Here is a 22,135-nt window from a genome sequence, read left to right on the forward strand (position 1 = left end):
CTTTGAAGAATTCAAATCGTATTTTCACATCGACTGTACTTACCCTAACCATGGTCCATAATGTTCCTAGCCTGGTTGCAATCAGTAACAGTAACAGTAACCGCTGGCTCAATGTTTTTTAACGAGTTTGCTCAGTGCAAGAGCATTGGCCACTTCTAGGCACCGAATTACGCTCACTGCAACAGCATCTAAGTTTTCCCTAAGTAAGAAACATCGAGCTTTGGCAATGTCCACTACCTGACGTAATAGGCCGAAGCAGGGTTACATTTTCACTTGTTGACCACTGTGTTTACCTATATAGCAAGCGGAAAGACTTAGCCATGGCTTCCTATGGAGGATGGTACCAAGGCTACAATGTTCCAGTCTTCATGGCCGATTTTCGTATCCTTATCTGACATCCGAGTCAGCGAGCTGGTTACTCGGATGTTCTTGACTTTTCTATCTCTCCCAATCTCAATCTCCGTATCTATGATTATGAAGTTCTAATTCACAGCGCACATCTTTGCAGGGTTGGTATCATTATGTAGGTTGTCTCCCTACCCTACAAAGCCATACTGTCCTATGGCTTTGTCCTCTATATGATTCGATGGAAGCATATCTTGAAATGATACTTTGTTTGAAGTCTCGCACATTTGCACCCAGCAAATTCGATAGTAGCATATCTTGTAATACGACTCTATTTCTAATATCAATAATAGAAATGGAAAAACCATCTTCCACCCCTTATGGATATGAATTCGGACATGAGCGACTGAAGTCTCTGGGTGTGTAACGTGCGAACTATTTTGAAAATCAGGAAAGACCATATACGATGCGCTGGAGTAACAATATACGAAAGTCAGTAACACACGGGTGTTGTCTAAAGCTATTATCCAAATGTCAGTCTAAAAGCCGCTTTGGTTTAGATTACGTTGCAAAACTGAAACTGCTGTCTATGACGCCAATTGGCAGAAAACGAACGGGGATAGATCGTTACATGTTGGTGTGGCTATGGATAGATACTGGTACGTCGGTAAAATGCATGATTGTTCAAATCAAAGTTTATGAACAAAAATCACAGTTTTACGCCACATTAAGAGAAAAAGTGGTCTTTGAAACTGATGAAAGTCTAAATGTTGTAGCAGTTTTATCCACCTCCTTTCCAGTATTCCGCTGCTTGTATTAAGTGTAGTTTTCATACCAATGAAAGAAAGGCTATGAACTGTATATGTGGCGTTTTTTAACGATATTCAAGATTCAAACATGGATGCTGAACGTTAGCAATCTGATGTTTCGATAAATTCAAAAACTATCAGTGGTTTGTTTCGATTGTCCCCTTTAATCAAACGTACAGTCCCTGTTAAAAGATACCTGTTCATGTTCTATCTTTCCTGCCCCACCCGAGACGGTAACTTCGCAACGCGATCACGGGCGTCCCACTCCCTGTGGACTATTTTGAGAGGAATTACAGAATAAAAGGGAGGCAGCGTGAGAATCCATCCCCACAGCTTCCACTGGATCTGAGGTGAGTGTGGTTGGATTTAACAGTCTCTCTTTAAACGTTTTATTGATTGAGATTATGCTGCTCAGGCGAAACTGTGTTTTGTTAACACCAGATCACTAGTGACTTACCCGTTTTTGTATGCTATTTAATGGCAAGTTCAGAGCATACAGTCCCGTAATCACTAACAACGTACACTGTGAAACACTGAATACAAGGTATTTATTTTCTGCATTTCTACATTTAATACTGAATGTATCATGATTTATCATGATTGTGCCATACATATCCAATACGCTGTGCCTTTAACAATGTAGATAATTACAATAGCTCCATTGTCGTTTACTTACACGATCGCATAAGAATTTTTTTGTGATAAGCATTCTGTACGACTGTCTACAATTTCAACGTACACTTGTCTCCCAGTGGCCGCTGTTCGTCTCCAGGCTACCGCCTTAAGCTTCTCCCCCTCTTCGGTACGACGTGAGCTCCTCGCCGCCCAGCCACCATGCCTGCCTACGGTCCCTCCCTCGAGGACCAGCCCTCAGACAAGTTCCTGTTCGGCGACCCGAAGGACATGATGAAGCTGAAGAACCAGCCGTACGACGCCAAGAAGAACGTCTGGGTGCCCGACAAGAAGGAGATCTTCGTGGCGGCGGAGATCAAGAGCACGAAGGGAGACCAGGTCACCGTCACCACTGCGGATGGACAGGTACTGTGATGTTGTAACATGGTGTAACTGTATGTAGCTATAGTCCTTTCCACCTTTTCTCTGCAATCGATTTTAGGGGGACCATACAGCGACCGAAATTTAATTTGCGTAACCTTTGAATTCATAGTTGGAATATGATGCAAGGTGTTAAAGAAAAGAAGATTCGTCCTTTACCTTTAAATGATTTAAGTGATCAGCCAAATATCTGGCTGCTCCTGGCACGGCCTCCAGTGCAAAGGCGGTGTTAGGACACAGATTGATTTGAAAAACTGCAGTTCATAAATGACATAAGTTTAACTTAAATCAGAGAAAATCACATCTCACATCTTGCCATTATGACACGGCATCTTAGAATTTGCAATTACATTTTGCATAGTAATGTATCAATGCTTTATTTGCCACGTGTTCCATTATTGGTAGTAATGATACGATGGTTACGTTTTCTTTACGCCGTTGTTTTCAGACCCTGGCTGTGAAGAAGGAGAAGATTCAGCAGATGAACCCGCCGAAGTTCTCCTGTGCGGAAGACATGTCGAACATGACGTTTCTGAACGAGGCGTCTGTGCTGGGAAACCTGCGCCAACGATACGATCTCATGCTCATCTATGTAAGGCACACATCTTTGTCAGGATTTAGTGTACTGTTTACTGTTAAGCGAGGGGTGAATCTGAGGTGTAGACTGTGACTTGTTATTAGGGTACCCCAGAAAAAATGCAAAAGCATAAGGAAACAAAACCTTTAATTTAGATAAACTCATCGGTAACGTTATCGACATTATTGCAGCCATTGCCCTGCATGTGGTAAGTTCTAAAGAGATAGCTTGGTCACTGTCAATGATCTGATAGGACATAGAACAACATGACCATGACATTGTAACAAGCAGTTCATAACCTCTAGTTTTTTTATAATTTGAAAAGACATGAAGGTTGGGAAAGTTGCACTTCGATAAGATTTCGCTAGGTGCGCGACATGACTGCCAGTCACTGTGCATCACCTCATCTCCTCTCATTCTCTCCTCTCCAGACGTACTCCGGGCTGTTCTGTGTTGTGATCAACCCGTTCAAGAGGCTGCCCATCTACACGGAGCAGGTGATCGACATGTACCGCGACAAGAGGCGCACGGAGGTGCCGCCGCATCTCTTCTGCGTGGCCGACAACTCCTACCAGAACATGATCATGGAGAGGATGTGCCAGTCCATCCTCATCACGTGAGAACCTACTCATGTGTTTTAAGCTAAGAACTTGAAGCTAATGAATATAGAGACTGTCTTTTTTTTTTTTGACAAACTTGCTTTATTTTCACCGATGACGGTCTGTCACATTCCTCAGGGCAATTCTGACGGGTTCACAATCACGGTACTACGGCTATAGGTGTCGCTGCTGACAAATGCGGTCACAACACGTTAAGTATTCACATATATACAATGAGGTAAAGGTATTTCATGTAATAGTATAACCGCTGCATTTAGCGCTTGTGGGCAAGAACGTGCAAAGAAAAACATCATCATTCTTTGCAAAGCACCAAAGTTACGGTATTCAGTACACAGTATTTGGATTTGACTTTTATTTCACTTTCATTCATTAGTGGTGAATCTGGAGCAGGAAAGACTGAGAACACCAAGAAGGTCATCGCGTACTTCGCAATCGTCGGTGCCACGCGGGCTCCTGTTCCGGAGAGGAAAGTGGTACGTTTTAGCCTGGGGCAATCGTCGTACGATGAGTTTATGACAGAAATTTGATGGCAATCACGGTCGTGGATGTGACGAGCAAGATATGTTTTCATGGAAAAGGGTTGTCTTGTATCCATGCCAACGCTTGTGTCTGCTACAACGTTGGTGTAAATCGCACGGCAAATGAGATTCCGAAGTTAATGTTCAACTTTTGAGTACACCTCAGGTAGTTACAAGAAACTACAGCGGCTACATGTACCATATTGAGATATCTGAGTCTTACTGTCTCTCAATGTTGTTGTTTTGAAACTTTAGGCGACTCTGGAGGAGCAAATCGTTCAGACCAACCCTGTGCTGGAGGCTTTCGGGAACGCCAAGACCGTCAGGAATAACAACTCCTCTCGATTCGTGAGTAGAAATCTGCTGTGTTGGAAAGTAGTTATGATGATGATGAGTAACTGATGATGAGTCGGAAGACTATCATTATTTGGGAGGCGCTTCAGTAGGATAAAGTATATCAATACACTCGTCTATCTTTGCCTATTTAAGTATTAATGGTTATACTAATCTTAGGGAAATGATCAACTGCACGTCCTGTATTGAAATTAAGTTAACCACACATTCGGTGAGCAATGGATATGTCTTAGTCATCATCGTGTCATCTTCTTCACCAGGGCAAGTTCATCCGAATCCACTTCAACCGCGCAGGGAAGCTCGCCGGCGGGGACATTGAGACCTGTAAGTTTAGCATCATCATGTGAGCATTGATCATTAGTAGACATTGAAGCCTACCTTTCTGTGTATGCCTTGATAGGTTGGAAAAGTTGAGCTATTATGGACTTGCAATTTCACTGGGGATTCAAATGTCCACAGCCTATATGTTTGAAAACTTAAAATCATGGAGCCATCATAATAACGCTCTGGCCTGCTGTTCATCTACAGATCTGCTGGAGAAGTCTCGCGTGATCTCGCAGTTGCCGGGAATGGAGCGTGGTTACCACATCCCGTTCCAGATGATGTCCAATGGCATCCCTGGAACATCGGGTAAGTTACATTACAACGGTCTTGTTATGAACGGGCCACAACATTTCTGCAGCAGGGAAACGGCGACGTTTGAAAAGTTATAAGTACGTGAAGGTGATACACACATAGTCTCCTCTGCTTACTTGTCTTCAATCACTATCTTAAAATGGTAAGTTGTTACTCATAAGTACAGTACTATATTGCTGAGTTTGTAACAGTGTGGTTCAAGCGCCACCAAACTGACCGTACTAAACGGCCCTACCTTTTGGCGTGATGGTAAGCGGCGTTAGGTTTCTAAGCTGGCGGCCCGGGTTCTATTCGTATTCCGGGAGCCAGGAGACTGTTTCTACTTACCTCTTGTGTTTCAAGTTAAATGTTTATTTTTCCTTATCACAGACAAATACAACATGGGCACGGACCCGTCCGTGTTCAAGTTCCTGAAGGAGGGAGTGTACACCGTACAGAACCTGGACGACGGGGAGGAGTTCCGCATGACAGACGAAGTACTCATCTCCCTATTGACATATCTTCTCTCTGTGGTTTAAAATTTATAGATGGTAACTTGTGACTAAACAAACGGATGTTTCATTTGGCTTAGCCGGGGTATTCATAAGACAATTAGTCAATGAATGTGATTTTTTTACCAAGAGGCAAGGCCAAATACTGGTTGATGTCTGTCGCAACGTTACAACTTTGCTTCGCTCAAAGAATTCGAAACAAAAACCTAAACGAAGGCAGAACATCTGTATACAATTGTAACCGCCTGCACATTGTTTTTCAGGGCTTTGACATTCTGAAGTTCTCCGCGGAAGAGAAAGACAACATCTACCGGATCTGCTCCGGGATCCTGTGGTTCGGTAACACGGAGTTCGTGCAGAGGGGAGACCAGGGGGAGGTCGACAACTATGACGGTGAGCTGGTCATTTGTTGTCGTACAATCTAATGTGTATCTACAGCACTGTATTCCTTTCAATGCCAACATCGGACGATTTATTCATCTATTGGTTTAGGCTGTTCAGCACGGACAGCCAGGACTGCCCAACTAACTTGTGGCTATTACAAAGGGCTAGCCTTGCTGACATAAACAGAGACAATACATCCTGAATTGGACAAGAACATGATACGTATCAATAATGATATATTCTCAGTACATAGAAAATAACTTTTATACATATACATGGTGTAAGCGTACATCGTATCTACAATGCCCATGGAATAACAATATCTACACCGAGAGGTCAGGGTCAGTGTATACACGTGTATGCGTAAGGGTCGCCTAGACATTCGTCGGACAATAAGGCTTTTAAATTTACTCTATTACCTACACACCATGTCTTACGTTGTTCTGATGTTATTGATCAGTTCTGGACAAGGCCGCCACCCTGTTCGGTGTGGAGGGACCGGGACTGTCCAACGCCATAACCCGGCCCCGGGTGAAAGTTGGGAACGAGTTCGTGACAAAGGGCCAGACCGGCAAGCAGTGCAACAACACCGTCGGCGCCCTGGCCAAGGCCACGTACGAGAGAACTTTCAAGTTCATCGTCGCCAAGTGTAACGAGACCTTGGAGACGGCGATGGAACGTGTCTTGTTCATCGGAGTGTTGGACATTGCTGGCTTTGAGATATTTGAGGTAGGCGCTTTTGTTTTGAAGATACTTGATGAGAAAAACTTACATCGACTTAAGAACGACGTGTTCATATTCCTTAGTCGATCGCAAACATTGAGGGCTTTAAATCCCTTGGAATTTTTTAAAAACTTTTCGTGACTACTTAGTGATCACTTGAAGCATGCTGTGCTTGTAGTGGCTGAGTCTTGTCTTCATGACCTTTTGTATATCTATAAACTGATTGGTATAAAGAGAGTATACTAGCCATTTTAATTGATTAACTGTTTTAATTAATGCGAATAATAGCCAACAAACATATCTTACAATTCGTCTCTTAGCTGAACAGTTTTGAGCAGCTGGCCATCAACTACACGAACGAGAAGCTGCAGCAGTTCTTCAACCATCACATGTTCGTGGTGGAGCAGGAGGAGTACAAGTCCGAGCAGATCGAGTGGACATTCGTGGACTTCGGCATGGACCTGCAGGCCTGTCTGGACCTCTTGGAAAGGGTAAGACGTGTTAGTTACATACCCTGACTAAATTACGGTTCTAGCAGCCTTTCTACTGGTCAGACCCCTAGCAAAAGCAAAACTCCTCTGACAGCGAGAGTATATAGTAGAGTAGATTCATCCCTCAAGCTACCGCGACATCTTGCACACTGCAGTCGTCCCTCAGAAAGACATCTGGAGCCGCATAGTTCAAGTTTTGAACTTTTATTCAGCCTGTCGGCCAAACTAGTTTCGCTATGTACAGCTTCTTCAGTGGCTAGAGGCTAAAAAATCCTCTGACAGCGAGAGGTTACAGTATGCATGTATCAGGCGAGATCTAGCAGTTCACCTTTTTTGATTAAGAGTTACCGTTTGGAAGATTAATAGTCATTGGTATTACTATGATAGGTTAAGATTTTTAAAGTTATAATGTCTACTTTCATAATGTTTTACGTTATATTTTCTTATATCACTGTTTTACTAATTTTGTGGCAAGCCTTTGTGTATAGTTTGAAGCATGTTATGTGTAAGTTACTTTGGTTGTGCACTAATTTGTAATTCATGTAAGTGTTTGCTATATTATATTGTTTCGTCCATTTCATTTCATTTCATTTCATTTGATGTGTGTTGCTTATGTCCGACCCCACTCCCACTCCAAGTTCAAACTGAAACTCACCATTAGATGATGTGTTTTCTCTGGTGAAATACATGTAGATAAACAATTAACCATTTCCACAGCCACTTGGCGTCCTGTCCATGTTGGAGGAAGAATGCATCGTGCCCAAAGCTACGGACAAAACCTACCTGAACAAGCTGATGACCCAGCATCTGGGGAAGAACCCAAAATTCGGGAAACCCAAAGCGACCAAGAAGAAGTACCCTGCTCACTTTGACCTGGGTCACTACGCCGGGCCTGTGAGTTATAACGTGGACGGCTGGCTCGAGAAGAACAAGGACCCTGTGAACGAGAGCGCTGTTCTCGTACTCAAGGCCTCCAAAATCCCGCTGCTACCGACCATCTGGGCTGACTACATCACTCAGGAGGAGGCCTCCAGTCAGTAGATATTTTCCAAATTGCACAGAATCCTTATACTTATAATTAGACTCATAAGATCCTTATACTTATATACTTAGACTTACAACTTTCGTACGTGTTTAGTGTACTCTCAATAGTAACACCTGTGCAAAACGACCGATACCGCTAGCAAGAGAGGATAATTGCTTTATAAGATAAGATGGCACCGTTGATTTCGTTTTTTTCTTTCATTTCCGTAATTTTTACCCAGGGTAGTTCACTCAGTGATTTACACTGCTTTGCAACTGAGAAACTGCGCAAGAAGGTTTTTTTTTCCGCCAAGAGATGCATTTTTTTATATGTAATGGTTTTGTGATGTTTCTCATTTTAACAGCGATAAAGAAGGACCCCATGATGGCAGCCGGTGCTGGTGGGGGTAAGAGGAAGAAAGGCGGGTCGTTCCAGACCGTGTCGGCCCTGCACAGGGTAGGAAACATTTTCGTTGAATCCTACATTAAATGATACATATTACAAAAAGTCGTTAAGCGTACGAGTCTCCTAATTTGAATTCGGGTACATCTCGTTGTGTGATAATGCGATCCGTGCGAGTTTTTTTCCGTTCGATTTTCAGCAACAGCATGAAATCGACCGACCCGAGCCGACTGTCCACAAGGATCTAGTTATGGCAACATGTAATGTCATACGACAACTGTACTTGTACAGCACATCATAGACCGTGTCCAAACAAGGGCCCTAATATTTGTTGTAGTCAACAAAAAGTGTATTGAATGTGACTGGATCCTTTAACTGCACAAAGAAATGTGGTTTACCAATGATGATATAATGCCAAGTAAATCTGGTAATGTTTGTTATTTCTTTTGTTTGGGAATGGGTTCCTAGGTAATGATGGAAGGCTGGTCAGTATGGTTGCCTAGGCATCCATCCATAAAACATCACCAGGCTTACCTGGCGTCTATTATAATTGATGAATGCTCTGCAGCTAGCGCGATCTGTTGTATATTCTGTTCAGAAATCCCTAACAAAACTGAATATTTCCCCACAGGGGCAGCTGACTGAGCTGATGAACATTCTGCACGACACGTACCCGCACTTTGTCCGCTGTATCATCCCCAATGAGATCAAGACAGGCGGGATCATAGACGGTCCGCTGGTGTTCAACCAGCTGACGTGTAACGGTGTGCTGGAGGGCATCAGGATCTGTCAGAAGGGATTCCCAAACAGGAACCTGTACTCGGACTTCCTGGAGAGGTAAAAATACAAGCAGTTTTCTCTTCTTTGTTTTTTTACAACGATTAATCTACAAATGGTGCACGTCCCGTATTGGTAGAGGAGTACAATTTGTACTGACGAAAGCCCTCCCCATCTAACAAGCATTAGTCAGCCATAAACCATCGAATTAACACATGGTTAAGATGGTGATTCGTAAATGTAACTGCATTGTAGATACATGTAATGTAATACCGAAGTTTAAACACTAACTGTAAGTAGCTTCATACTGTTTCTGTCAGACGATATCAACAAAGCTTTCTTTGCTGTCAGGGATTGATACACCCCTTCTCCAAAAAAACACACACGAGTCTTGCTAACGTTCCATCGTGAATTGCACCCACCTTGAATGATAACAACAACTCGATTAATTGTATACATTACAACTCCCCAGGTACTCTGTGTTGGCGCCTCACATCTTTGCTGACGGGCGCTTCATACAAGGGAAGGAAGGCTGCAAAAAGATCCTGGAGCATATAAAACTGGACACCAAGAGATACCAGATCGGACTCAACAAGGTATTCGGTTCCTTAGAGAGGAATAATGACAGGACATACTGATTATTAGAATTATATCATATCATATCATATCATATCATATCATATCATATCATATCATATCATAACATATCATATCACGTATCACAGTATAGTTATTCTTCATCTCTACTATTTGCATACATTATGCTAGTATTTACATTTAACATAAAACAAAACAGTTCACGGATCATTTAGCCTGGAAAATCTTCAGGCAATGAATGTAGACGTATTTTTATTATACGGCAAAAGGGACCTCCAGGCGATATTATTGTTATAATGATAATCATATACAGTACGTCTGCAGACTCAGCTATCCTCCTTCACAGACTTCTGCCAGGAAAAGGAGTTTGCCGAGGAAGGTAGTTTGCCGAGGAAGGGATTTTCGCCCCGACTTTAAACTCCCTTCCGCGAAGGCTAAGAGCGTTTATACGCTTCCCCGGAAAGTTTGACGTGGAACTTCAAGGGAGTTTTTCCGCCTCTCAAGGAAAACTACCCTTCTATACAAACTCCCTTCCTCGGCAAACTCCTTTTTATCTGGCATGAGAGAACGTAAGCCAACTTTGAAAGTAGCAACCCGAAGTCTGCGAAGGAAGTTAGCAGAGTGTGCAGACGTGCTGTATATGAACATCACTATGGCAGCAATGGAGGTCCCTTTGCAGCAGTACGCCTCGAGATTTCCCCCCACCCCCTCATAAAATAAAACCTGCTCCGCTCGAACTCTGTGAAGGATTGTTAACACTCTGCCACGTAATCACAGGTGTTCTTCAAAGCCGGCACGCTGGCCATGCTGGAGGAACTGCGGGATGACCAGATCACTAAGATCATGACGTGGATGCAGGCCAGAGCCCGGGGGATTTTACAGAGGAATATGTTCTGGAAAATGTATAAAGCAAAGTAAGTATGGCGGTCAATGCTCCTTCTCAATGTTACAGAAATCTATTTGAATTTGTGTTTGTCGAAGTAGTGGCCAGTTATTGCATATGACAGTAGACCGTACTTTATGTGCGTTTTTTTTAATACAGCAAGAATAGCAATAGTTCTCTGTGTTCTAATGTTGTATTGGTCGGAACCCCTGCAGCTGAAATCAGAATACGGGCTTAACTGAACGAATACATTAACACCTGTCTCAACAATGACCACTCTAGGAAAATTGACACAGTAGATAGGCAGGCCCAATTTAGACACGATTCTTAATGTACATATGTATGGGTCAATGGGGAACTGATCTAAGGGACCACAAACAATGGTCAAGTTGTCCTTATACAGAGATGGTTAATAGAACAAGTTTAACTGTATGGAACTCTTCAACTTTTGCCAGACATGCGACTCGGGTCCTGAAAGCCAACATCAAGGCGTGGTTCCGGCTGAAGACCGACTGGTGGATCATACTGTACCAACTACTCAAGCCTCAACTCACAGGCAGCAAGGCTGAGGAGGTATGTCCTTTCCTATCATAGCATGCAGTTTCAAGCTAACATTACGTCGAAGTTTGACATCAGGAAAGAACATACATAGTACAAACGTTACTCAAGCTACTGGATGCGGTTTGTAAACGGCCAGACGTTTCAGATAGCATCGCTTTCATCAGTGACTGAGAAACAAACGTACGTTTAGTACGGTATATAGTTGGTAGAGTTTATACGAATCTGTATGTCTGCTTGTATCGTATGACGGGTAAGCGTCGCGAGTTCGAGTAAAACACACCAGTTCATGTACATGTTTAATTACGCCTAGGTACATGCTGCGTACATTCATTTTGTAATGGCGTACAGACACAGTTCATTCATGTAACAGTTTGCAGAATATGATTTGTTGTAAATCTGCAGTATCTCAAGGAGACGAAAGTCCTAGTCGTGGCAGAAGAAAAGAAGTACGAGAAGACAGTGAACCAGAGGAAGGCCCTCCAACAGAAACTCAACGACCTTGAGGGTGAAACCAAGGACATCAAAAATCGTCTGGAAACGGTATTCATTTTTTTTAATATTTTTAAAAACACACAAAAGACACACCTTTTTAAAACACACACAAAAGACACACCTTCTACTAAGATCATCGAATCAATCTATCTTAGAAAATGTGGGACATTTCATTTTCAACTGTTTTCAAAAAAGAAGTCAAACCCCGCAATAGTAATGTAGGTTTTAGAATCGTATTCGATATCCTGTATGTACATACAATCAGATAATCTTTGTATGTTTGAATTTAGATTATTTACCCGTTTTCAACCACTCCATGTATTTGATTTTGTTCACTGGCAATTATCCCCATCGGCATGAATTTGCCATAAAACATTTCTATATTGGGGCATTTGTATGACGTTTTAGAGACGTATATTTTCTTCACTCTCTAAAAGCAGTGGTTGTTTCTTCTGTAACATTGCTGTTTTGTCCGAAGAAATAAACAGTCAATATACGTTCCAGGTGAAACTACAAGTACTTTGATGAACTGCGCCATACAGACATTTACAGTAGAACATCTTGTCTATCAGGAACAAGCCGTGATGCTGAATGCCGAAGAGCATGTCGGGAACCTCCTGAAGGAGAAGGCAGAACTTGACGCGCAGGCGCAGGAGGTAGAGGAGCGTCTGGAAGATGTTGCCGACCAAAATAGGTATTAAACTCTTTGATGTTGTAAACTGTTATGGTTATAGGATAACAAGGTTCATTAATCCCAACCAGGATCTATAGATAATGAACAGCCTACGTGTTGGTGATCGTCTGTCACCTTCCTCAGGGCCATACCGACTGGTCCTATTCCACTCTGCAGCTAGGTGTCGCTGTTAATCAGTTCAGTTTAGTTCATCCTCATAAGAGGTGCCCTTAACAATGTCCGACCAAACATCTCTGTCTAGCATGGCGGCTAGCAAGTTGTAGTCCTTTAAACCAACATCCTCTTCCAAAACTTTCTTAAGTGTCAGGTGTTAATGATGCGGTCCAAAACATAAAGCGTTGCCATATATGCTGTCCTGAACGTAATATATATAATTACACGGATGTTATGGTCATAGATTAAGTTTTGCTGTGAACAATCCCAAACATTTGGTTGCTACTTTGACGACGAATAGGGTGGGCACGAATCAGACCTAAAATGTGTTCTGATAGATCTTTGCCTTCCCAGACACCTTGAGTCTAAGAAAATCAAGGCTGAGATGGAGGCAGAGGAGCTGCATAAGGAGATCGAGGGAATCACACTCAAGCTCACAAAACGTGAAAAGGAAAAACAGGAGGTAGGCTCAAGAATACTTTCACTCGCTGGAAGCTGATCATTTAAAACAAATCTATACACCTAGATGTTTTGTTTTCTGATCTAACAAAACATGTTGTTGAATCGGTGTGCTCTGTTTTCATGTCTAAATTACACCTTGTCGATGTAATTTTGTGAACTGTAGGTCGAGGACAAACTGCGCGCCATGATAGAGGAGGTGGCCGTCAACGATGAGCTCATCAGTAAACTGTCGAGGGAGAAGAAGAAACTGGACGAGCTGAATGCGGTATGGGAGACATGCCTGACATGCCTTAAGGCTGACTAGAAGAACCATAACGTGGAAAAACCAGACGATAAAAAAAATGTCCTCTTATCGACGTGACAACGACCACAAAGAAGTTGACGCAGACGCAGACGCAGACGACAAACGAACATCAAAACGGTGGGACCAAGTCTTACGTAGGTTTCTAATACAGACACAATGCTACCATGTTAACAGCAAGATAATTTAGCTTGTTTTTTCCAGTGTGGAGAATCCAAATAAATAAATAAATAAATAAATAAATAAATAAAACAATATGGCAGTTGGTCGAGAATTCTACTTGTGTCCGTGGAAGTTCCCAGCCAAAGAATACTTCAGCAACGTTTTACAACCATTTTATGACGATGGTGTTTTCCTCAGCAAACGTTGGACGACCTTCAGTCGGAGGAGGACAAGGTGCAGAACCTCTCCAAGCTCAAGGTCAAGCTGGAGCAGACGTTAGATGACGTAAGCAAATCTTGATACTCACTGACGCAAATGATGGCAACATCGATTTCACTTTAGACGGTAACGCTGGTTCACCTTTATCCACAAGGTCACCTATATCCATTATATCTAATGTTGGTATATCAAGTCGAGAGAAGGTGTTCTCAAATTGTAATATTCTCAAGATATTTCAGTTTGAAACCTACGTCCATCACGACTTTGTATCCCTACATATCCTGTTTTTAAATACAACTGATATAGGTTATTTCGCGAATAGAGGAAGAGCCCATGTAACGCCATGGTCGTTCCTAGAAGCGCCACCTAGTAATCATACCCATTATTACAAGTCCCGTGTGTATTGCTAACCGCCTTTGACCGTTACATGACTTGACCTGGTACAAACTCCTTTGCAGCTCGAGGACAACCTTGAGCACGAGAAGAAGATCCGCGGGGACGTGGACAGGGTCAAGCGGAAGTTGGAGAATGACTTCAAGAACACCCTGGACCTGGTGTCGGAAACGGAGCGCTACAAGTCCGAGTTGGAGGAGAAACTCAAAAAGTTCGTACAAGGACGTAGTTGCCCACTTTTTGTTTTTATAGCATAAACTACGTAGTATTGTAGGTGGTGTATAGCAGGAAGAAACAGAACATCCACCGCCGTATCAATATTGTAGATGTTGAGTAAATCTGTCACACGTATTATCTCTGTTACCATTCCCTTTAGTATAGAAAGGCTTTAATATTCTGTAATTTAAAACTTACCTATAGTGTACACGTTCCTTACGCTAGCCTTAATGCAGATGGTGCAATGCTACACGCCACGCATGGAGGGGATGGGAACTCTTATATGTTTGGCTTTTCTAGGAGAGAGTTTGAGATCAACGCTCTAAACGCTAAGGTGGAAGACGAGGCCAGCATGGCCCAGCAGCTACAGAAGAAGGTGAAAGAACTCCAGGGTCGGATCGAAGAGCTGGAAGAAGAACTGGAGACCGAACGCGCCGCCAGGGCTAAGGTGAGAAAACGAAACGTGCCAACATGTTGTCACCACATTGCTGTAGTTCACACTGTCTTTGCTAGGTGCGCTATTAGACTTTGCACTATTAAAGTTGTCTGTACCCTATGGGTTATTAGCATTGTACTGGCGGAACAAAACAAATTTAGACTTATTTTCTCCCTGACTTAGCTCGAAAGGCAACGCGCCGAACTAACGCGAGAACTGGACGATATCGGGGAGAAGTTGGAGGAGTCCAGTGGCGCCACCGTAGCTCAGGTGGAGCAGAACAAGAAGCGGGAGGCCGAACTACAGAAGGCAAGATCTTTCATAGAATATGTTGAACATTGAAGTGTTTCGTTGATATTCATATCAAAACAATGCTTAGAGCAACGTGCATACACAGCAGAATGACATTGTTAGTTATCCACTGTTTCGTCAAAGATATTAACCACTTTCTGATATTGAAGTTAATCATTTCCAAACATTGCAGGTACGGCGTGAACTTGAAGAGGCCACAATCTCACACGAGGCAGCCACGGTGAGCCTGAGGAAGAAACACAACGACACTGTGGCAGACCTGACCGAGCAGGTGGACAATCTCATCAGGGTCAGGGCCAAACTGGAGAAGGAGAAAAACACCCTCCGGGTAGAGGTGGACGATCTAGCCGCGAACATGGAGCAGGCGACTAAAAACAGGGTTCAGGCTGAGAAAGCTAACAAGCTGTTGGAGGAGCACCTCGCTGACGCGAACGCGAAGGTGGAAGAAAACCAGCGGTTACTCCAGGACCTGACATCACTCAAGCAGAAGCTGACGTCAGAGCACAACGATTTGCAGCGGCAGTTGGAGGAGTCTGAGGCGTCGTCCAATCAGCTGAGCCGGACCAAGAGCATGCTGACCCAGCAGATGGAGGAGGTGAAGCGCCAGCTCGAGGAGGAGACCAAGTCTAAGAACACCTTCCTGCACCACCTCCGCGCCATCCAGACGGACTGCGACAACCTGCGGGAGTCTCTGGAGGAGGAGCAGGAGGGCAAGTCGGAACTCCAGCGTAATCTCACCAAGGCGAACGCAGAAGTCGCCGCCTGGCGCTCCAAGTATGAGACTGACGCCATTCAGAGAACCGAGGAGCTGGAGGAGGCTAAGAAGAAACTGGCTGCTAGGCTACAAGATGCGGAAGAACAAGTAAGAAATCTTTTCTTACGATCTTGTTACTCTAAGAGAGCACACTATGGCGGTGTCTATACTATTCCGCCTATTTTCGAGTTGAATACCATCGATTGGTGATCGTTAAACAATCAAACTTACTGCTAACGTTAATTCTATTTCACAGGTGGAGGCAGCTAACGCGAAGTGTTCCAGTTTAGAGAAAACCAAGAACAGACTTGCCGGGGAAGCGGAAGATCTGATGTTGGATGTAGAGAAGGTCAACACCTCCTGTGCACAGCTGGAGAAGAGACAGCGCCTACTCGACAAGCTGGTGCGTTTGCCTTACATTGTATCTGGTACCTCTCAAATTTTACTGTGGCTTGATAACATTTAAAATTGATCTTTTGTCAATTTTTCTAATCTTCTGAAACACAGGTAATAGAATGGAAGATCAAGTGCGAGACGCTTCAAGTGGAGTTAGATGCTTCACTAAAGGAGAGTCGAACCTACCAAGCTGGGCTTCTAAAGCTGAAGACTGCCATGGATGAGGCACTGGAGGCGCTGGAGACCACCAAAAAGGAAAACAAGGCTTGTCAATGTAAGGCAAACAAATACACAAAGATTACATTACGTTAACATTGCATACACAGCGCTTTAGTTAAGTCCCGTTTGTCAGGGCACGATAGTAGAATTCCTTCAGGTTTCCTCATATCACAATTTAGTGTTTTGTAAATGATTTGATCATAATGCATCACCTCCTGCTCAGATTTAGCAAGATGACAAATACCGTTTGGGGAAGGATAGCCTTATACTCTGCACCATAGTAACTGTGTAAGGACATGTGCCCTCACTCTTTGATAGCTGAAATCAACGCCATGAACGACCGGACAGAAGAGACGTCCATGTACTCTCCAAGCAGAGGTTGGTAGGGAAAATCGTGACCGGTGGTGGGAAGGAAGGTCGAAAAAAAAATAGATGAAAGAAAAAGGTCACAATATTTCCCACCAACCTCTAGATCTTCTTGGAGAGTAACGTCCAAGCAGGTGTTCGAGCTGGTGTGATAACCCTTCCCCTGTTTTGATAGCTGAAATCAACGACATGAACGACCAGATAGCGGAGACCGCTAAGCAGGTGCACGAGCTGACAAAGGCGAAGAAGCGGCTGGAGTTGGAGCGTGACGAGCAGCAGAACGCACTGGACGAGGCGGAGGGTTCGCTGGAGATCGAGCAGGGCAAGGTGGTGCGGGTACAGCTGGAGCTGGCGCAGCTGAAGGGAGACATCGAGAAGAGGATGGCCGAGAAGGAGGAGGAGTTTGAGGCCACCAGGTAATGTTATATCGTTGCTTGTATAATATGCTTACTCTCCAAGCAGAGGTTGATGAGAAATCGTGACCTTATACTTATTTGCAGTCTCAGCTATGCCCAGAAACAGCTGGAAGAAAAAGCATAAAAGAAAAAGGTCACGAATGTCCCATCAACCTCTGCTTGGCTAGTACAATGTAGTTGGGTAATACAGCACTTTGTAGCGCAGACAGGATTTCGGCCTACCAATGTTTGGAACCGCATTCTTCGCACTGTAACGCTATCTAGCGGTAGTGGGAGGTAGTACCACTTTTAATAGCCTGTGGAAGACTAATGTTAGTATTTTGATTGTGCTACAAAGAACTGTAGGTAACTGTAGTTACTTTCCAAGCTATATTTCGCATCTAATCATCACAAGAGTATTGAACGTGCAACTGTCAACAGAAAGATCAAACATGTCTCGTTGTGTTTGACAAAATATTCATTATAGATATTTTGCATTGATGTGATTGCAGTGTAGATGAAAGTAAAAATTTACTATATGAAATCAAAATCCAATTAATAATAATGTGGAAAAATAAGGTGCCATTGTGCAATACATCAGTCAGCCAATTAATCAGATAACAAGTGAAGTGGTGACGGCTGCTGTCGACAGATGAAAAAGATGAAAAATGACGCATAATTTTACACCGACTCAACATCAATTCCAGGAAACATCACCTACGCGCCATCGAGTCCATCGAGACCCAGATCGAGTCTGAGAACAAGGGTAAGGTGGAGGCCCTGCGCGTCAGGAAACATCTGGAGGGACATCTCAACGACATCGAGGTGCAGCTCACCACGGCCAACAGGGCCAACGCCGAGGCTAGGAAAACTATAGCCAAACTACACAACCAGATACAGGAGATGCAGGTAATGTCGTCTATTGATGTGGAACAAGTATCTTAAAGTATAACATCTTATCATAAGTGTGTGGCGTTATATGGAAGAGACATATTTAGGCAAACAAAGTGGTAAATTCAAACAAAAACAAGCAAAAATGCAACTTTTTAGGACCATTCATGATCAAGGCTGAGTGGAGAAGACGAACGGTGACCCGTGATGGCATCCACGCTGTCCACGTTCAGGGTTCAAGGTTCATGATCAAGAAAATGAACACCATTCAATTACTCATTTATTGATACAGAGCAGAACCATTGATCGATGTTTTGGTGATATTGAATATTGCAATGTTAAGAAGTTCATCTACGCCTTGAACAGACGTTTCTATTTGTTTCCAACAGGTTCAAATAGACGACGAGCAGCGACAGCGAGACGAGATCCGCGAGCAGTACAATATCGCCGAGCGGAAGAACCAGATGCTGCTGGCCGAGACCGATGAGGTGAGGCCGTCACGGCAACGTTGTTTGAACTCCACAGACGTTTGCATACTTCTAGACTGAAGTGCCTTTGGCACTATTGTTTCATTTATGCATAATCTTGAACATTTATCAAACTTGATTCATGTCTGTACGGGGGTGAACGAAGAGCAATGTGAAGCCTCCACCGACCAAGCATTCCCATGCTGGTCCTTTACTGTTCAATGAACGTTAAAACTTTCTCTTGGGGTATCTGTAACTGATAAATGGGAGTAAGCTGTAGCTTCCAAGGGTTAAGCACCCCCGTGTTGATATTTTGCTATTCAATAAGCTTAAAACTTTCTATTTGGTCATCTTTAAGTGATAAATGGGTTGTGGGTTGAAGCCTCTATACTGTAAGCACTCTCATGTTGGTCTTATATTATTCAATGAGCTTTGAGGCTTCTTGTGTACTTTTTAAGAGCACATAACCGTCCGTCTTGCCTCCAGGTTCGCGGGCAGTTAGACACGGCGGAGCGGTCCCGTAAGACCGCCGAGGCCTCCCTGGTGGAGAGTAACGAGCGCCTGGCGGAGCTGAGCACGCAGAACTCCGCCCTGGCCGGCCACAAGCGGAAACTGGACGGCGATCTGCAGGAGATTCACGCCACTCTGGAGGAAACTATCTCCGAGCACAAGCAGACCGGGGAACGGGCTAAGAAAGCCATGGCAGATGTACGTCGTAAATTGATATACATGCACAGTTGCTTGACTTTTGCCTCTTAGGCACTATTTCCCATCCTATAAGATCTGTGAAGATCTGAGCTGAGCTGAGACGAAATTGCCGTTTTTTTCATTGTCTTCTTATAAACTCTTCATAAAAGTTTCAGACACGCATAGCACTGGTACAATAACCAAAGTAAATGTAACGGTTATGTAGCAAACACATGTCCAGAGGAACAATGGTAGAGGTTTTTGTAATAATGTTGTAGCTTTGCTTTGCTTTAATACGACACTGGCACTTATTCATCGACAATTTCTCTTCCAGGCATCCCGTATGGCTGAGGAGCTACGTGGAGAGCAGGAGCTTTCTCAGAATCTGGATAAAACTAAAAGAACTCTTGAAGCAAATGTTAAAGACTTACAGCGCCGACTGGACGAGGCGGAGGCCATAGCACTCAAAGGTGGAAAACGTGCCGTGGCGAAGCTCGAGACTAGGGTAACTCTTTTTATTTGTTGTGTGATATGTCGTCCGTATGGCTATACTATCATGACCAATGTAATGACAGGTTGGAAAGTGGTTCAGAAATTTTCAATTTTACTTATGTTCCCACGGTAACTAGATACAAGGTCTTAGGGATTCAACATTTTCAAGCTGGACGTAACGTGTGGATAAGGTAAACCATCAACAGCATTATGTGTCCTTGCAACAGAAACGAATATGCCTGTGTGAATTAGTATATGCACACGTGTAAGGATGAATTACAGATGATTGTCAAGTTGTAAGTGTCTTGGATGAAGGCAGACAAATAAAAATAATCACTGATATCCCTTGACCCCGTAGATCCGGGACTTGGAGACCCTCATCGACGAGCACCGCCGTCTGCACCAGGAGGACATCAAACAGCTGCGCAAGAACGAGCGCCGCCTGAAGGAGATGACTTTCCAGGTACTGCAGCTGGCATGTCCACATTTACATGTAGCCTGGGTACCATCCTATTTCTACCGGGGCTCCTTGCACTCGTTGCCCTGAAATATTTTTTCAGGGCAGGGAGTGTAAGGAGCCCTGGTAGAAATAGGATGGTACACAGACCTGTCTACATTGAGCTTTAATGATGTAATCACCTTCGGCAATAACTGACACAAGTGCCCCCTAGAAGTGTGATTTGGAACAACAAATTTTGTTGACCATGATATGATAGCTTTTAGATATAATCTATGTAACGCAAACTCCACTGGCCTGGGCTATACCTGGCCCTTCCCGCGGCCCAGGCCTGCAATCAGGGTACCCCAAAGACTGAAGCAATACTTGAGCTTGTATAGCGTTATCATCTCCGGGTGTCTTTGTCAATGTATATCCACTACCAGGTTACACTGGTACCCACTTTAACTCACGACCCTAGCGCTGTTAGTAGATTGTGATGACCTTTGGCAAGTGGGTAGGCATTACAAATTAAAGATAGGTCGTGGTTGAATTTGGGCCTCGTGGAGGTTGTTCCTGCTGTTTCACTTGAACGTGGTTTTTATATTTCTGTTGTGGACATGTTGCGTTCTTTGTGTCAGGAATTCGAAGAGGTGGTATAAGTGCCTCCTAGCAGATTGTTTTGGAGCAACATGAGCTTTTTTCTTTGGCTAATTCTAATGAGTCACACCCGAAATCTGAAGCAATGGTATGTCTAAACATGTGTTATCTCCTACTCACCAGGCCGAGGAGGATGCTAAGAACCAGGAGCGACTTCAGGAGCTGGTGGAGAAGCTGCAGCTGAAGATCAAGGCTTTCAAGCGTCAGGTGGAGGAAGCGGTAAGTTTAGTATAGCATGGTGTAGTATAGTATAGTATAGTATAGTACAGTATGGTGTTGTATAGTATAGCATGATAAAGTATGGTTGTGTAGTCCAGTGTATTGTATTGTAGTGCAGTGTATTGTATTGTATAGTAGTGCAGTGTAGAGATGGCCACTTCGACTTGTTTCAAATTAACTAGCCCCCCACCTTTTACGGTAAAAGATAATTATTTTTGTCAAGTGTATCGTCTTGAATTGACCACTAAGCATCCTAAAATCTATTCAGCGCTAGAAATACGCAGACAGAAGTCGAATCCAATAACCCAGAATCTAGAGCTAACTTTTAGACTAGAGTAGACACTTGCTATATTGTTTCACATTGTTAGTACAGTACGTCAGTAGTAATATACAGTTATTAGTAATACAGCAAAGTCTTCCATGCCAATGGTTTTTCAGGAGGAGCAGGCATCCAGCAACTTTGCCAAGTACCGCAAGTCCCAGCACGAGGTGGAGGACCACTCCGAGCGCGCCGAGATCGCCGAGAGCTCCCTCAACAAGCTCAAGTCCAAGAGCGTCGCCTACACCGTCAAGATCACCCGCCATTCTAACTAGGAAGTTAACCTGGGGACAAGGTCATTCAGTTGGATCCGCATCTGCTTAGAATGCTGACAAATAGAGGCAAACGAAAGAATCGAAGGGTCATTTGAATGCACTGACTAACGACCGACGGCCACTGTGACCAATAGGATTATCATATAATCAGGGAATCCTTGTTTTTATTAGTTTTTTGACATTGATGGCTTAGAATTAGGAACGTTATTTTGTGCATTGAGATGGTCTTTCAGTTAGAGCAATTTCAGAAATGTGTTAGAAGATAAAGCTTCACTCTGGGCAATAGTGTGTGGAATCGATAATCGTTAATTGTCTTATCAAACAATAAAGAATGAAAAAAACTTCACGGTGTTTACTTTGATTTTTTTAAGCACGTTAATCACCTTATGATCATTTTGTGTGTTTGCACTTCACGTTACAACCGTAACACGATTTAAATTTCACGATTTAAGCGTCCAGTATGGCGGACAAAGA

General features: G+C 43.5%; 1 protein-coding gene across 1 annotated transcript; it reads left to right on the forward strand.

Moving 5' to 3' along the window:
* Positions 1-1,911: 1,911 nt before the first annotated feature.
* LOC118432009 (myosin-16-like) lies at positions 1,912-22,002 on the forward strand. Its single transcript, XM_035843473.1, has 36 exons — positions 1,912-2,192; positions 2,656-2,799; positions 3,216-3,400; positions 3,778-3,877; positions 4,178-4,270; positions 4,537-4,600; positions 4,805-4,906; positions 5,282-5,388; positions 5,667-5,796; positions 6,248-6,516; positions 6,831-7,001; positions 7,719-8,034; positions 8,390-8,481; positions 9,059-9,264; positions 9,677-9,800; positions 10,579-10,715; positions 11,140-11,257; positions 11,648-11,785; positions 12,310-12,431; positions 12,939-13,047; positions 13,210-13,311; positions 13,708-13,794; positions 14,187-14,332; positions 14,638-14,785; positions 14,957-15,082; positions 15,258-15,947; positions 16,096-16,242; positions 16,347-16,509; positions 16,996-17,236; positions 17,923-18,124; positions 18,496-18,594; positions 19,060-19,281; positions 19,595-19,765; positions 20,111-20,215; positions 20,972-21,067; positions 21,506-22,002. Exons 1-36 carry the CDS (start codon positions 1,989-1,991, stop codon positions 21,659-21,661), a joined length of 5,832 nt encoding a protein of 1,943 aa, XP_035699366.1. The 5' UTR covers positions 1,912-1,988; the 3' UTR covers positions 21,662-22,002.
* The last annotated feature ends 133 nt before the right edge of the window (positions 22,003-22,135 follow it).

Source organism: Branchiostoma floridae, chromosome 15 (genome assembly GCF_000003815.2).
Source record: "Branchiostoma floridae strain S238N-H82 chromosome 15, Bfl_VNyyK, whole genome shotgun sequence".
In the NCBI taxonomy this organism is placed as follows: domain Eukaryota; kingdom Metazoa; phylum Chordata; class Leptocardii; order Amphioxiformes; family Branchiostomatidae; genus Branchiostoma; species Branchiostoma floridae.

Bases quoted from the DNA above. Each gene is read 5' to 3' on its own strand.
- LOC118432009 (XM_035843473.1), top strand. From the start codon at position 1,989: ATGCCTGCCTACGGTCCCTCCCTCGAGGACCAGCCCTCAGACAAGTTC. The intron at 5,797-6,247 runs GTGAGCTGGTCA...GTTATTGATCAG, and splicing joins GGAGGTCGACAACTATGACG to TTCTGGACAAGGCCGCCACC. The intron at 13,795-14,186 runs GTAAGCAAATCT...ACTCCTTTGCAG, and splicing joins TGGAGCAGACGTTAGATGAC to CTCGAGGACAACCTTGAGCA.